The following is an 18,054-nucleotide window of genomic DNA, read 5'->3' as shown; positions in this document are numbered from 1 at the left end:
GCAGAGCAGCAGCACATCCTACACACATGGCTTCAAATCTGGGCATCTCTGACTCATATTTGCTTTGTGTTGCAATAAACATACATACGAGTTCCTGTGCATTTATTTGTTTTATTGGCTTGACCCAGCGGTCATCTTTAACTTTCTCCTTTATGAGCATAAAAATCGTTGTGTTGTGTGAGTGGGAGCTTCCTCCTCCTCCTCCTCCTCCTCCTCCTCCTGCTGCTGCTGGTGGGGCAGCACCGCTTTTTTTTTTTTTTTTTTTTTTTTTTCTATCTTGATCTGAACTACTAACCAAGTCTTAGAGAGATCAAAATTCAATCCCGTTCTGAGAAATGACGTTATTTGAATATGTGCCCAAAATCCTTAATGAATAACTTAGGACGAGTAGGAGGCAAATGCTGCCCCAGCTGTTTCCTGTTGAAAAATGTCTGTGTAATGTAGATAAATGTGAGGGATTTTCTCTCTAAATCCGTCTCCTGTTCGCTAAAACTCACTTCTTCAAAAACGAGCCTGCGCAATGGAACAAAGTCGGAATATTGAGATGTGACATTGCCCGCATCTCATCCTCTTTCTCCCCGTTTTTTAATGACTTCAAACAAGTTCATTTTCGCCGGGCTTTGTCTTGCGGAGACCCGTGGGGATGTCTAGCGCTCTTTCCTTTCAGTGGCATTTATGTGATGTCTTCAAGGTAAACTTACCTGATTTCCTTTGACACTATAGATTATCACCTTCACTTGATGATTTTTTTTTTTTTTTTTTTTTTTTTTTTTGCAGGGCTTCCTTTTATTTTTTTTTGTGCAGAGCATCCTTTAACTTTAATCTGAAGGAGGCTGGAAATGAAATAAAACAGGGGCTTGTTTTGTATTTTACAGCTTTTACGCATGAAAAATGTGGATTTATTCTGATTTCTCTGATTTTTTTTTCATCACTTGAGTGAAACCTCTGCTGCATGTCTTTGTGTTTTCTGTTTTATTTCAACAGATATCCAGATATTTGTCACTGATTTGCTTTAATTGACGTTTTTTCTTGCATGCTCGGATGAATGACTTTTCATCCATCAGCGCCTCTGTGCGCCCTGCGCGCTCTCTCTTTTTTTTTCTTTTTTTAACCAGAAACTCTTTAAATGCAGCAGCTCTGCAACTTTCAAAGTAAATTCCTGCTGAGTCTGCATTATTAAATGCTAAATATCTTAACCTGCGGCATGCCGGGGGAGCTTAAACACGGAATAACGTATAGTGGTGACCGCGCGGATAAGGGTTGTGATGTAGATGGATAGTGTCCTGTGTTTATTCTTTTTATTATGTATATTTGGCCCGCGCAGCTTCCTCGGCTGGGTTTGGCGGGAGAGCCGTTTTCCATCTCACAGTTTGGATCGGAAAGATCCCTGGCGCTTTTATGCATCTCTTATTCTGCTTTTTGAATTTTGAAGTTTTTTAGTCGTGTGCGTAATAACGCACTGACAGCTGTGTTTTTGGCACAAGGGGGAAAGGAGAGAGAGAAAAAAGGGGAGCCTCATTACCAGGTGGTTGTTTTAAGAAAAGGTCATTGATTAATATGAAGAAAGGGGTTTTTATTAACTTGTTATGTTATTCAGGGTGCTGAGATGATAAGGACAAACGTGTGTTTTCAATTTGGACGCGCTCTTTGCTCCGGCTGCGCACAGGCGCTCCGGAGCATCAGGGAGCTGGTCAAAGCCTCCTGTTTTCAATCTGGCACCAAGTAGAAGTTTGGATTTAATACATTTTCCTCTACATCTCCAAAAAAACAAAACAAAAAAAAACAACCCTGTAAAGTTACCATCTGTGGCCACTTTTTATTTCTTTCTTCTTCTTTTTTTGTGCATTGCGAAAGCCTGGAGGTTTTGGGAAACAAGCCTTCAGCTCACTGGTTTTTAATATTATGTGGGAAAAAGTGTTGTGCCACTGGGCAAGGGGGCAAGGCACTGTGCCACTTTAAAAGTGTTTAACTTAATGAAAATCTCTCTCCGTGATGATGCAGTTAAAATGTTAAACCTCTCTCTCTCTCTCTCCCTGTGCTGCTGCAGAGTGCGATGTGCTGTATCTCCTGTAGCCACACCCTCTCACTACTGCTGTGCGTCCTCACCCTGACTCCGACGGCAACAGGGGCTGGCCCAGAGACCCTGTGCGGGGCGGAGCTGGTCGACACGCTGCAGTTTGTGTGTGGAGAGAGAGGCTTTTATTTCAGTAAGTGCACCTTTTTATTTATTCATAAAGGTTGGCTGTATCTGTCCCAGAGCTCGCTCTCCACCTCCAGCGAGCTCATAAATAAAAAAGCAGCCAGTTTGACATCTTGTCTTGACTTTCCCTGCATTAATGTTCCCCCTTTTTTTCTCCATTCATGCCTCTTCCACGGTTACAAAACACGCAAAACCTTAAATGAAATGTGGAATAATGATATGTAACTATATTGTTGGTGGCAAATCGTACGTCTGCTCACGGGCAAATGGCTTTAAGTGGAATTTGGCTGACTATCTCTATGAAAGAGGAGGGGTAGAAACTAAATGTTGCAGTTGAAGTTTTTTCTTTTTTCCACCAGAGAAGGGAAAGCGACCCAAAGAAAACCCTCCACCAAGAATCCAGGATTTAAATCTCCAATTTTTCCATTAAGGGTACAACCCAGCCCAGAACAGCACAGGATATATGGAGCTATGGAGGTTAGGTGCAATGTTCCACCAGCAGCCAGTGTTTCTCAGGACATGTATCCTGATCTTTCTGTCAGAGACAAACAGTGTGACTGTACATTAGCAGCATAGCTGGCTCAAAACGCTGCACACCTGAGGTTTATGACCTCAATATTTATATTTCCTTGGCTGACGTCCACCAATTAAAGCCAATTTGCATCGAATCTCCTGGAGGAGCTTCACGTCTCGCCCCCTCTTATTATTTTTATAATAATTGATTGTCCCTCTTATTCCTGTGCAGTTTTGACATAACAATCCATTATTAATGGTTTGGTTCGGTCCCAAAGTTATGAAAGATTTTCCACATGTGGTAGACTTTGTCAGCTGCCAATTTCAAAAAGAAAAGAAGAGGAAGATATAAGATTTCTGTGGGAAATCAGCAGCATCTATAGGGGCATTTGTAGTTGTTCTCTTTTCCAGCCATTGATTGCTTTCACCTTAACCTGAACCTGGAGCGGTTTGTTGATACACCTTCTCGAGAACTTGATGACTGATGGAAGATTAGGGGCCAAGAGGGGGCCCAGTGTTTGAATCCCAGCCTCAGTACAAGCAGGGGAACAATACAGGAGTGGTTGGTGTATCGTAATGCAAAATATAAAAATATAGAACAAAACAGTGAGGCGACTCGCAGTTGTAATTGCTAAATGCTAACATGCTTAAGTAAACTAAACCAAAGGATTTGGAAGTGTCCCAGCTGGCATTGGGCGAGAGGCGGGACAGTCACACATAGAGACAAACAATATAGAGTTACCAATTAAACTGCATGTCTTTGGACTGTGGGAAGAAGCCCTAGTCGGGGTTCGAACCGGGATCCTTCTTTGTTGTGAGGCGACAGTGCTAACCAACCTCTGTGCTGCCCAAATTTAAAGGATCACATTAGGTTATCACAATTCATCCTCAAGGGGCTAAATTTCGTGAAGATCCATCAGTTATCGAGGCACCAAAGTCATTAGGGTTCATCTTCTGAGGAGCATGAATAGCCGTAAAAACAATATGCAGTGATTCGTTTTATAAATTTCAGCATAGACCAAAGAGAACTGATCAACTTACGTTACTCAGATTATATCTTGTTAATGGCCCCAAGACACTTGAGTCAGTAGTGACAGCTCTTACTGCTCTTACAAAACATTACTTATATAATCTTCCAAACAATGATGAAGTTATTCTTCTATGACTAAACCTTGGTCTTCAGTTGGGGAATAAAGGTTGATCTTGGGTCACATTTTGGAAATTTTTGACCATCTTCTTCTGTCATCTCCAAATTTTAGAACATGAAAAACTTCTGCAAAGATTTCGTGGTTGCCCTCCGGTACATTGGCACTTCTCAGTGTTGCATTGGGTAGAAACCTTTTCTGTTGGTGTTGGTGTGTCTTTGGTACCAGGTCATGGTACCATCAATGGTATCCTTTTACACGAGACAGCTCTTACAGCACATATGATATGATGATGATGCCAGATAAGAATGTTGTTAAAGGATAATCCTGCAAAACCCTGGATTACTTCCTTGCTTTCGATAATATCTGCATAACAACATATGGTATGGTTGAGGGTAGGGAAATATAAATATGAGCATTAATTGCTGTGGGACAGACCAACATGGTACATATGGATCCACCACCCAAACCTCCATGCTTCATATAACTTGTTGTTCACTGCTTCCTGAAGATTGGGACCGAATGTATAGAACATTATGAGATCCAGAATTGAAAGGGATGCTGAGTTGAACCCACGACTCTCTGTTCCCCTTCATTCAACTGGTCGCAGTGTCCGTCAAAAATAAGAAAGAAACGGCATAGAGAACGTGGTCAGTTTTCAAAATAAAACACTCGGTGCAAACTTCTAGTTGTAAAAAAAACAGCCAAAGGGAGAACAATTTAACTGTGTAGCATAGTTACTCAAGGTTGACGCATTATTGAAGTGACTTAGTCTTACCTCAAACCTAGACTTAACACCTACCCTTAACCGTGACCGTGTTTCAGTTGCCCAACCTTAACCATACTCTGACATTATTCTTGTTACCATGCATGGACATTGTAGAAATACTTTAAAAGTGGTGGCATAGATCATTCCAAAACGTCATTCAACGTAATCCAAGGTTTTTTTGCAGAATCATCCAATATCAACGTTTTGTCTGGCAGTAGTGTCATCATGCACCTTGCTGCTGCTGCTGCTCCCCACCATCCAATTGCCACATTCCTCCACCCCTGCATGCAGCTTTTCCAGGACCAGTCAACATCATTCTCTGCATCAGGCCCTTTTGTACGCTGTTTGCCAGAGAGTTGTTGGAGAGTCACCAAGCTGCTGCAAAGCTGCGAGTCTTGTTCGTCCAGATGCTGCTGGCAACACCCACATGTTGTGAAGTGGTCATGACAGCCTGCTCGATTGCCAGTTTTCTGCCAGTTAAAACTTTTTGTTCTTTGGATTCCCTCTGCTGCAGGACTTCACTTGTATAGATGACCATGTTCTTTCTTATTTAGGCTGAGAGACAGCAGAAGATCATTTGAGTAGTCTCAGTAAGTCATGCATCTTAATCTATGTGATGCAAGGATCAAATCTTTAGCATCCAACAAGACTCGGACAGTCTCTGCTTCTTAGCTGATGCAGTTTTCTTTTAAATCAAACTCATTGGTAAATCTTGTCTTCATGATTAGTATCTCAGTGTGAAGGTTTCTAAAATGGTCCCAAAAAGTGTGCTGCTGCAGCTTTAAGTTGAAGAAATGTTGACAAGGTATGATGGTGTCCAGAGATTGGATGATGTGCGAATGTGACAAAGTGTTGGCCACTGATAGCGAGGTCTTACTACAGTTTTGTAAATGTTTCTCACAGGCTATAAGAAGTAGAGCACTACTGTCCATATTCATCTCATGAGAAAGTGTTGAATGGAGGCCAATGTAACTCATGAATCCTCATGCAAGACACACTTCTTAAACAGGAACAGACCTTTTTGTGGTATTTGTCTTTCCCGCATTACCTTACACTGCGCAGTCACTGAACTGCACAGCATCCATCTATCAATGCCACATTTTCCTGTGTTGAAAAAGAGGTGTATTTCACGAACACTCCATCCTTTTTCTGAAAAGACGATGAGGTTTGAGCAGCAGGGTGCTGTGCCTTGGAAAATATTCTGCTCCCTGTCTTCCTCTGTTTCTCTCGCTCTCTCATATTCTCACTATCATTCCTTTTCCCTTTTCTCCTCTCTCTTTCTCGGGTCGCCCCATGTTACCGATGGCTGTTTGCGTAAAAATATCTGGAGAATCCATTTGGGTTTTGTCATCTATAGGACCCGGCAACATAACTACTAGCTCGGCCAAAGGAGGCGTTCTCCTTTCCCTGAACTCTTCCCCTCCAGTCTGGCCGTGTTGAACTTGGCAGCCCTCTGATTGATAATGTGTCCAGAGACAGTGTTGCAACGACAGTGGGCCTTTCTGTACTCACAGTGCTTTTTCTTTGCCAATCCACCTTACGCATGTCACCAGTAAAATAGCACGACTTCAGATTTCCTACCCTGACAGAAATGCTAAATACTAGTTGGTGGAAATTCTTTTTTTTTTTTTTAAGGTAATGAAACAAACTGCGGTCTATGAAACAGAAAAAGAAAAAAATCCACAACCGTAGTCAGTTTTTCCAATTATTAGCCTGACCTAGAAATCCTCAGTTGTCTTTGTAATGCTTTAGCAGGCAGGACCGTGGGGTGATTTCACTGCAATGTTCATTCCATGAATCAGCTCTGTTATGGGAGTTTTTTGGCAAAAGTGTGAGTGCTAAGTGGCTCCCTGTCCGAAGTCACTTCATATTTTATCAGTTTGTGCTAAAATAGTCACACTTATTTCTAGAGTGAGTGTGAGACATATAATCTCACTGCTGATCTCTGCAAACTCGAATTTCGGCAAGATCCCATCGCATCTGGCCAAGAGCTAATTGTTAGTACATGAAGTTCTAATAAAAAAAAAGAAAAAACAGCAGCCAAATATTAAACGTTGTAAATTTTTTAGGTGTTTTGGCTTGTACTGATGGCATGTGAGCTGAAGGTGGAAAGAAGAAGGGGGGAAATTGCTTTTAGCAGCTATTGATGAGACTTCCTCTTCGGCGTTTGTCCCTGTCAATTTAATTCAAAGCTACTGGAGCTGGAGAATGTGCAAACAGCACGTCACATGCATGCAAGAGCACATGAACACACTCAAACACACACACATAGGCCTTGTCTCTCAGCAGCAGGGGATTATGTGGATTACAGGATGATCAGGACACCCCCCGCCTCCCTCCCTCCCTAGTTTTTACACTGGACCTGAACACACAGCGGAAGGCACTGAGATCTGAAGAAAGACCTCCTGTGTCCTCTCCATCACTGAGAAAAGGTGTCGTTTTCCCATTAAAACCTGAACTAGAAATCTCTGACCCTTCTGTGAATGACTGCTCAGCCGAACAAAGAGGCATCTCATGAAAAGGACAGGCAGGCGTCCTCCCGATTTAGATCTGTACATTAGGAGAAGTTGAGACATGAGGGATTTGGGAACACTCCGTACTAAACAGTACTTTATCTTTGAAACCCTTCATCATTTTAATCCAATCACATAATGTCGGACCTCTACAAAGAAAAACGAGGATATATCTAGTTGCATTAGTGCAGAGATCACCAAGATTCATAGTTGCTGTCCGTGACCTTTCTGGCATTCTGTCTTCCTCACCTTAGGTAGTCTTATTTATTCATTCAGTCGAGTTCCAGGCGTAAACGAACCAAAGAACACTGTCGATCACTCATATTACAAACATTTCAACAAAAACAGATACTGTGACACGGGACAATCCAGTCTAACTGTCTTGTGATAGATGCCTATTGGCAACCAAAGAACCCCATCGGCACTAGTACTCAGTCAATTAACCTCAAACCTTCAATTTAGGAATTAAGGAAATGCGACCATCATTTTGCAAGAGCCGTGCCTTGTGGGGTCCAGGCATTAAGACTTAATGGTTTGCATGAACTTGGCAAAATTGTTACCCATTTGCATTCCCATTGAACACAAGAAAAGGATGAACCTAACATAAAAATGTCATCATTGTTTTTGACTTTTGTTGCCAATGTTTCTATCACCAAGTAAAATAGACGACCATGACAGGGGGCAACCTTGGGGCAAGTCCTCTTGAGTAGTATCTTTACCCAGTTTATTAATTGACTACCAGAGTTCAACACTTTCTTTGTTTCATGGTTATCCTTAAAAGCTGTCACCCAAAAATCAACCCTCAGTAAATCCATGTTGATCTATAAAAATAACGCCGTGAACGACACTTTATTCTATTTGGATCCTATTCTAATGTCACAGTGCAGAACACTTCACTCCTGCCATAAAGCCTTTGTGGAACCAGTGATAAAGAGATAGTTTCCAGCACTTTAGCAGCTCTTATAGTCCCTCCCTAGCCATAAACTGCTTGACACTTTGCAAAAAGAGCAGTGCACAGGCTCCAAGAATCCACTGGTTTTTATTGACCATGACCAAGCTGTAAAACTCAGATGCTTTCTGTGCCACTCTGGAATGGGGGAATCCAGCCATCTCTCTCTGGTGAAATAGCGGAATGAACATTATGTGTGCTGAGGTTGTCAAACACCAAACCAAAGATGTTAGATGGCTTCAGATGAAACACTCCATCATTTAACAGGTTGAAGACAGTTGGTTCTTCTGCATAGTTTTGTGTTAAGACAGACGTTGGCTGATTGACATCTTACGTAAATCATTTAAATGAATTCTCTTTATAGTATAAAGTATCTGAAAGTTGGTTCTGTGTAGTTAATTCATGGAAGACGGCACCTGTATTCAGCTTGGATTCACGGAAGACACAATTTATTCCAAAGGCGACTGCAAGTTACGGAAAAAAAAGGAAAATATGCCAGAACATATCAAAACATCCATAGAAACTTCTCAAACCATGTCTGCAGTATAAATACAGCCTACTCACTCATTTCAATGACACCTCTGTGAGAGGTCCGGCAAGAAAAACGCAATGTCTTCCAGCACAAACTGTTTACCTGGCTCAACTTTTGCCACAATACAACATGACATCATCCGGCATGGTTGCTGCATTGGTCAGTCAAATACATGCATGTGCACATCCCAAGTAGATTAATACGTAAAGCAAATTGGGTAATTCTACTTTGCAGTCATCAAGACAGAAGATACCACCATTGTCACCATGATAACTATCCTTTGGCATTTCTGTTTTTCATTGTTTCAATGATGTCCAAAGTAACACAATCTTGAAACCTTGAAAGTACTCCCCAAGATATGGAAACAGACATTGATGTGTAAAATTGGTGGATTCCCGTTTAAGGTCTCAACATCCGTGTATACTCTAGTATTGTTGGTGTTTCGTAACTTTAAAGATGCAACAAGTAGAGAACATAAGTAGAAAATTCAACTATGTTATGGATAATGTGTTTGAAACATATTGAACATGCAGGTAAAGGGGGGATTACTCTGCAGGAGAGCTCTGAGAAGTTTTGAAACATTTACATCCGCTGCAAAGAAGCCGAACTACCTTTTCCGAACTACCTTTTCCGAACTACCTTTTCCAAACTACCTTTTTTTCCGAACTACCTTTTCCGAACTATCTTTCCAAACTACCTTTCCAAACTACCTTTTTCCTGAACTACCTTTCCAAACTACCTTTTTCCTGAACTACCTTTCCAAACTACCTTTTCCGAACTACCTTTCCAAACTACCTTTTTCTCAAACTACCTTTCCATACCACCTTTTTCCTGAACTACCTTTCCAAACTACCTTTTCCGAACTACCTTTCCAAACTACCTTTTTCCCAAACTACCTTTCCAAACTACCTTTTCCCCGAATTACCTTTCCAAACTACCTTTCCTGAACTATCTTTTTACCGAACTACCTTTTCCGAACTACCCACTCGAAAGATTGATTTTCGGTTAAGTATTCCTTTAAATTAATTAGGGGATTATCCTGCAGGAGAGCTTTGAGAAGTTTATAATTCATGTTTTGACATGATGACGCCCTCTGCAAATGAGCAAGATATAAACCTTTCTGACTAACTACCTTTGAACTACCTACTCGAAAGATTGATTTTCAGTGGAGTATTCCTTTAATTTAACTGGCCTCTATAGCCATTGATTCCTTACATATTGTTGTACACAGAGTGTATATTTCCATTTTGCCCGATATAAGAGATACACACAGCACTCTGACAGGCTGACATGCACTTTCTAATCTGATCTCCATCGACATGCGTGATTCCTGCATCCTCTATCCAGAGTCCATTTCAAACAGCAGAAGGCCGTAAGGCAGGAAGGCCTGGCAGAAAAGGTTGTTTACCCTTATTTGTTTAACAACAGTCACAGAAAACAAGCCTTTGTTTATGAGGGATTACAGCAGTTATCCAATGAAGTGAAGCATTTAAAACCTTCCAAAGCTTTTAGACCTGATTATTACATGCGTGTTTTTCCCCAACCTGCCCGAGCTGATTATCCTACATGTTATAACCGGTGCCAGCTGATTTTTCTCTCCCTTCCAGCTGTTTGTGCAGCAGGGTTGCAAGTTATTTTCAGAATAACAGCGGATGTTAATTTGTAAGGCTTTATTGGGAAGGGATTGAAAAACAGGCCAGGCAACAAGGCACGGCCCCTCTTTTGGCTTCAGCAACGATTATATAATCGCCAGCCAGCGGTCAATGTCATATTTCCCTGTTTCTAAATGTCTTACATCAGGTTAGTATAGCCGCCAAGGCTGCTCTGAACTGATAAACACCTTGAACTATCAATAAATTAGCATTTTAAATGAATAAAAATGTGTTTTTTTGTAATCTAAATATTTAATTTAACACATCCATTGTGGCAGTTTGTGATCTGGGTAAATCCGGTTCTTCTGTTCCCTAAATAATGCAGGTGCACGGCGTATTTTTAGCATCAGTCTACCTGATGTGCAACATGAAGGTCTCATTCGCACCTCCATTATCTTGCACTCTGCTTTGTGTCAGAGGGTCCTCTGTAGAAAAAAAAGATGCTTCTGTTTCTGAATGAAAGCTGCTCTCGGTCCAAAACAACATTGTCAGGACAAGGCAGACAGAGAGCAGAAGTTAATGCACTTTGTCAGCACTGGCAGGCTTCTGAGCCAAGAGCTATTAACTCTGAGAGGGAAAGGCATTTCCTCCTTGTAAATGCCATATTAAATTATTATTATTTTATTTGGTAACAGGGAAAAGCCCATCAGGGCTATATTGCTCAGGTGAGCAGGGAATTGTAAATGGAGAGTCAGAGTTTTTCTAAAGGCCACCAAAAGAGGGTGGGTTGAAAAAGGAAGTGAGTATTCGTGTCATGGTAACTCAATGTGGTCACACCTTCGTATAATGTTTTACCCCATTGTTTCGGGTAACCTCACCTCAACCTGCCTTGAACTTATCTTGGCATGAGAGGCGCTACCGTCTTTAGCGTCCATGTGGGTGCTCAGGCTTCTTTGAATGAACAGTGGGGTATAGCCAACAGGGGTGCGGTCTCAAAGCCTTCCTGGCTGTTCCTGCAGGTTGATCGGGCCCAGAGGGCTTGTGGTTTTTGGCCACGCCGGACGGGGGCCTCTGTGTAAAATATACCTGGACCAAAAATGGTGATATTCTCACTAACGTTTGGGTGACTGTGGCCTCCCTTTTTTACAGGAAAGGCAGCTGCCAAAACGGGTCCATAGTGTGCAACGCGATACACTGTAAATTTTACACGGAAGAAATCGATGTCATTAAAGGTTGTTCATATATCAGAGGAATCAAACCCCTTGACCCGGCCATTCTCACTGATTTTATTACAAGCGTAGTGTCTTGCCAGTCGCCACAATTAGTTTGATTAATTCCCTACACGCCCGTCAAGCTTTTTGTTCTCACGCTGCACGTTCGCAGATTTAAGATGACGACGGCAGATTTACCGCTAAAAATTTTAGAGATAAAAGGCTTAAAGGTTTAATTTCTTGCTGACTGTCGTCGATTTTCTTGTCCGAAAGCAGAACAGTGTTGTTGTTGTTGTAGGAAAAATGTAGACAAGCTAAACAGCAGTTAGATTTATAGTTACATTTTTAACAATATAAGACAAACGGCTGTGTTCTTGAAGTTTTTTGGTACACATTGGGCTGGTACTACTACAGTACATATCCAGTAATCCAGTATAGGCAAGACAAAGCCACTAATGTTAGCCTACACTCTACTAGAAAGTCAAGCAAGGTCAACAACACAAGACGTAGCAGCCAGCTAATATTACTGACTAGTTTAGCAGCAGTCAGCCCAGCTCGGCGTCTTTCAGCCTTTTATTTCACCAACGACTGAAACTCAGTCCCAGATTCACTCTCCTTTTCTTAGTTTCCTCCATCAATGTCCTCTTTGGTTCAAAAGAGGCTGCTGAGCCCGGTTACATTGCCCACTTGCCCTGCTCCTGTTCTGGCACGACACTGGCTCCGCTACCCATGAGCATTCCTTTATGCTCCGGGCCCCCTGTGGTCCAAACACTAACACTCCCCCAGTGGTCTCAGCTCACAGTCCACTGAGCTAGCATTGAGCTAACAGCAGCTACAGTTGGCAGTTACATTGCCTACTTGCCCAGCTCCTGTTCTGGCACGACACCAGCCCTGCTCCCTGGTTTCAGAAAACCTCCTCTTCTCCAAAAATCCTGTAGTACAAACACTAACACTTCCCTCGGTGCTCTGAGCTCACAGTCTGGGCAGCCCGGCTAACAAACTGAGCTAACAGCAGCTACAGTTTACTTCACTGTCCATCAGGAAACTCTGTAAATCACAGAGAGTTGAGGCGGAGCAGCCGGAGGACATCAGAGGGAAAACCAGAAAACATTTTCTCCATAAAATATGATCCAGTTTCACCAGAATCAGTGAAATAGTTGCTGCTGTGTGACTTTAAAGCGTTACGTACTTCTCGTGAGCACAAAGTTACATAGTGTGAGAACAGACGTACGAATGTCAGAGAGACCACCTGATTACAAGTCAGTGTGACATCAACAGGTTTTAAAATCTGTTAGTTTATGGTAAAAAAACGTTACACAATGTTGCTTTAACACTGTAATCTAACTCCTCCTGCTGTTCTCTCTCAAACAGGTAAACCAACAGGCTACGGCCCAAATGCACGGCGGTCACGCGGCATCGTGGACGAGTGCTGCTTCCAAAGCTGTGAGCTGCGGCGCCTGGAGATGTACTGTGCACCTGCCAAGACTAGCAAGGCTGCTCGCTCTGTGCGTGCACAGCGCCACACAGACATGCCAAGAGCACCCAAGGTTAGTACTGCAGGGCACAAAGTGGACAAGGGCACAGAGCGTAGGACAGCACAGCAGCCAGACAAGACAAAAAACAAGAAGGTGAGCACAGCACCAAACAGATACACTCTTAAAAAAAAGGTTTTCTCCGATGGGATCTGATGTGTTTGTATCTTCTGTCAGAGCATGCTTGTAATATTTGGAGAAAGTTACTTAGACTTAATTCAGTGTTAAATTACAGCAAGCCGATGGTTATCTTAGTTTAGCATGAAGACTGGAAACAGGGGAATCAGCCAGCCTAGCTCTGCCACCTTTAAAAAGACAAGTGGCAACCTCCATGAGTGTGAAGTGCCAAAAAAACTGCAGTTCCTCAAACGTCCACTTGAGGCTGGCTCCAGAAGTGAGTCAGTCTCCATAAGTCCCCATGTTCAAATGTCACAACTTCACAGCAGAAATAAACATGTTTACAGCCTGGTACAAAAAACTGTTTCTGTGTCAATAGTACTCTAGTACATTAAGTTAATTTCTATATAATTCAGTCATTAAAATAATGTTAAGGCGTAAAGTTATGCATAATTAGCAGCTTTGCATCTTTGATTGACCATTACAGATGGTTTGTTTAAGAACCCAGGCTTCATTCAGCTCCACCTCAGCTCCTCCGTCGATCCACGTCTTTGTCGTTGCGAGGCGATGGAGCCTTCTGATTCCCATTAGACGTCATTTCATCACCTGTTGGACGGTTTTTATTGGACCAGATGGCACCGAATCCATACCTGTACTGTTTATGGTTTCCAGTCTTTATGCTAAGCTGATGATCATCAAGCATATTTCCAAATTGTCGTACCGTTACTTTAAGGGTTCAGTAGGTTCATGTTTGCTAGCAGCTCATTGTATAAGCAAGATAAATTAATCCAACCAACTTAAGTGGCTTCATTTTCCTTCCACAGAGACCTTTACCTGGACATAGTCATTCATCCTTCAAGGTATGCATGCCAGTGGAAACTTTTCATCATCTAATTTTATTGTTTTCATCTTTTATAATGTAATTTAAACCTCTATAAACCCGACAATCTCTGCTCTGACATTCTCAAAGTCAGCACAACCTTTATTTTGAAATGAGAGAGATTCATCTGAACAATCTTAGTTCTGAAATCTTAATCTCTTGGCCAAAGAAAGAAAGAAACAAAGTGTTAGGTCTAAATACAGACTCTGTTTCATCCTCGAGTTGCCAACGTGCCGGAGAGTGTGATCCTTTTAAGATTTGACCGTGTGCTTTTTTACCCTTCTCTCAAAAAAGAAAACCATTAGCAAGAAAAGGAACTAAGTGGTTTTTGTGGTAGACCCAGTGGCACTCCCGCTCCCCAGGCAGAATCCCCACTCTGCTACTGTACATTATGTGCTGAAAATCTGGCATCTCACCAGAATGACACATGCAAGGTCCGGAGATGAAGCAGTATCTACATACGTGTGGAGTGGCTGTCCACATCACTCATCTGTTCTCATTAATTTGTGCACTGTGAACGGTGTTATTGGCGGACATTGTTTGTGGAAACAGTGTCTAACATTCAAGCCATTGGGGTGGACAGTTCTTGGCAGTTGAGGAGATGGCAAGGTAGCATAACTTACGATAGCCCTGCAGCATGCAAACATAAATCAAATCAAATCAAATCAATTTTATTTGTATAGCCCAAAGTCACAAAGTACATTTGCCTCAGAGGGCTTTACAATCTGTACAGGGAGTGACACCCTCTGTCCTTAGACCCTCGGTCTCGGAAGTTGTTTCATAGCATGTACCATTATCAGTTTAATACATCTGTCCTTTCCCTTAAACATTCAGTAAAGTTTGTATTTAACTTGGCTCCTACCTTGCTTGCTAAGTTTAGCAATGATTCCCACTAAAAGTTTCTTTTTATTTATGTTATTTAAACCCTTAACTACCATTCAAAGTGATTGAAATAAATGCCATTAGTCATTTATCTGCTCCTTTACCACATTTAATATTTGGGAATTAGGCTGGTTTTATTGGACTGAACAGATTGTTAGCCCTCCAAATGTCACCCAGCAATTCGGATCACAACATATATCGAGTACTAAAATCAAAGATGGGGTTAAGTTAACATCCAGCTTAATGGCAAGAAGAAGCTAAATATTACACTGTTAAGAAAGCTTAATTAATTCACTCTTGAAATTAGGCCTCTGAGCTGAGGATCATGGGTATTGTAGTATTAAAAGCCATGCCAAATTGATGGAGAGTTGCGTGTTTCTGTGTCATGGAAAATTGAGGATTTCAAGAAGAGCGTGTTTCTGTGTCATGGAAAATTGAGGATTTCAAGAAGATTTTTGACTTTGCAACAAACTATTTTTAGTGCCCACCCACGGAGATCTGGTCCTGACAGTTTCATACCAGAAATTCACACTGCTGCAGCTTAAATTTCTTCTTTGTGTAATTACAATTTGGACCAAATAATTACTCGGATCAAAACAAACACAGAGGATATTATAATTTCTCGGCAAACATGACACTTAATTTTCAGTTTGACTTTCAGAGAGTAAATACGTCTGTGACCAAGTTTTACTTTCACCCCTTCTGACGGACAGCTGTGTTTTTATGGGCGCAGATGCAGATTTTCACACCCAAACTTTGTCCCAAAGCTTTGCTGACTTTATCCTGTATCCGCTGTATCCCAGCTGTTTGTCTAAAAAAGAATAAAGGAAAAAAAATGTGTTTCTCTTTTGTTGTTGCAGGAAGTGCATCAGAAAAATTCAAGTCGAGGCAACACGGGGGGCAGAAATTACCGAATGTAGGGAAGGAGGAGGAGGAGCGAATGGACAAATGCCCAGCGACTTGGGAAGAGAGAAGGGAGTGGCCTTAACTGGTATCCCTGTGGAATGGTTCACTGTAAAACTAAACTAAACAAGGAGGCTAACAATGATCCGAAAAAAGCTCTTCAAAAAATAAAAAAAAATAAAAAAGATTGAGAGCAAAGTGGTGTTTATAAGGGTTTGATGAGGGATCTTGTGATTATTTTATACACTGCACCATTCCATATCGGGAGGAATTCTTTGTTAATGCAATGTAACAGACTAGTTTAGCTGCTGAGACATGAACAAGAGCTTATTATACCTCCATGTGTGAGCTGCAGCATCCCCCCCTGGCTCCAGGAAAAGGTTGGAACGGGATCTGGGGCCGTCAAAAGAGCGGCAGTCCATCCTGTTGTACCCCCTGAACTTTGCGGAGGTCAACCCTTTTACTCTGAGCGAGTGGATTCACTCACTCCTTTGGTAAGATACTTCGTCACCGGTCACATATAACAGTTACTACCCAAGTTTAAACCTGATTATCTTACCATCAGAGTTTGTTTTCGTGCACCGTAAGGATATTTTTACTAAGAATTTGCTTTCAAGCAGAAAAACCAGGTGGTTCATTACAAGATTTTTAAACATTGTTGTAGTTATTTTAGTTAAATCCCTACTTCTTATTGACTGAAGGCAGCCTTCTCCTGTCTAAGTGGAGTCCCTTGAAGGTTTGAGTCTGATCCAAATCCCTCCTAAGCCTCAGGAAGTGTTGAGAACCTGAGGTCTGAGTCTACAATCCAAACACTTCTATAACAACAGATCAAGCACCATTAGAGGGGATTTTAAGGAACAGTAGGTACTACAAAAACAAGATTGTACTTTTGCCTCAAAACAACCAGAAGCTAAATTGAATTAGAGTTGTGCTCGCTCGCTCTGCTTTGGTTGTCAGAAACGGGTCATTCATTGGATTCAAAGTGCATTTGGCATAAGTCGGCGGAGTAAGTCAAACAGCGACAATCAGGCAAAATGTCTGTCGTGTGTGTCTTCTTTCACATGTCACCGCCGTGGCCAAATCTAAATTTTGACGACAATCCAGATCAACATTTGAGTCCGATTGGAGGCCCGCGTTCAAGGTTAAAGAGACCTAACTAGGGTGATGGTTTTTTTCCTAGTTTTCTTGAAAAGTAGTTCCCAAAATCTGTCAACACCAAAGTGGAAAGTTTAATGATTAATCGATGTTGGCTTGTTATATTTTGTTGGCTCAAGGGAAGCCGAGAACTTTGCTACTTTAGTTGTCGCTTTGGACTGCATTAACCTGCCATCAAAACTTCACAGCATCCATCGCAAAGTCCACCACAAACACACACAGATTACACAGATTTTGGTAAATATTGCAAACCAAAAAAAAAAAAAAACGACCTGTCCCTTTTTTTTTTTATTATTTCTTTTTGTTTTTTTTGTGAGATATGACACAAACACACATGCAAAGCACACCACAGTGTAAATGAAAACTTGTGTAACTGTGAGCAAGGGTCGTGCACACACAAACAGTTCTGAGAAGTCCTTGTGTGGAAGTGTCATGGTTGTTTGTTCAATTCTTATCTCACAAACCCGCCCCCCATAAAAACACAAAACAAAAAAAAAACAACAAAAAAAAACGTCTCATCTCTGGCTCTGCCTCCTCTGCCTGTGTATAATCAAACAGTACTCCCATTTATGTTAACCTATGCATTACTATCATTCATTGTACATGATGGTTTCATATAACAAAACTGTATTAAGAATCCTATCCACTGTATAATGGTGCTATTTTGTAGTTTGTTACTTGCAAGAGATGGCTAAGACAGACAGATGGCAGGGCTTACATTGGAGGTCTTCCCTTTTGCACAGCCTTGTGGCCACCATTTTAATAGTGTTTTTATTTGTAAGCTGTTTCAATAAGGTAGTAGTGTAAGCGAGTAAATGTATCTGTGTGAAATCTGTGAATGCATGGAGATTAAAGAAGAAAAAAAAACAAAATAAAACAACAAAAAAAAGAAGAAAAAGAAAATAACCATGTGGTCCCAAGAAGGCAAAATGCTATTTTTTCTACTGTTTTTGAATTATTTTCTCAACATAGATCCCTTATGCCAAATAACTTGACAAAAGTACTGTGAACTGTGATTCTTCCAATTGTATTGAGATTGTTAAAATTCATTCATGGTGTGCTTTTGTCTGTCCTGAGATGTGTGTGTACATGCACTTCACTGGAAGCCAAGGTATCGATTATTAAAAAAAAAAAACACTTAACGCGAGACTACGTTAACCT

The 18,054-nt window shown here is 41.4% G+C and overlaps 1 protein-coding gene across 1 annotated transcript; it reads left to right on the top strand.

Moving 5' to 3' along the window:
* Nucleotides 1-596: 596 nt before the first annotated feature.
* igf1 (insulin-like growth factor 1) lies at nucleotides 597-17,158 on the top strand. The gene is given in 5 exon segments (NM_001303334.1): nucleotides 597-691; nucleotides 2,048-2,207; nucleotides 12,796-13,052; nucleotides 13,898-13,933; nucleotides 15,696-17,158. Coding segments are annotated over 5 exon segments (561 nt in total). The 5' UTR covers nucleotides 597-643; the 3' UTR covers nucleotides 15,756-17,158.
* The last annotated feature ends 896 nt before the right edge of the window (nucleotides 17,159-18,054 follow it).

This window comes from Larimichthys crocea, chromosome XX (assembly GCF_000972845.2).
Source record: "Larimichthys crocea isolate SSNF chromosome XX, L_crocea_2.0, whole genome shotgun sequence".
Lineage (NCBI taxonomy): Eukaryota > Metazoa > Chordata > Actinopteri > Sciaenidae > Larimichthys > Larimichthys crocea.
Note: the sequence above shows the minus strand (reverse complement) of the source record. Positions and strands in the feature narration are given on the sequence as shown.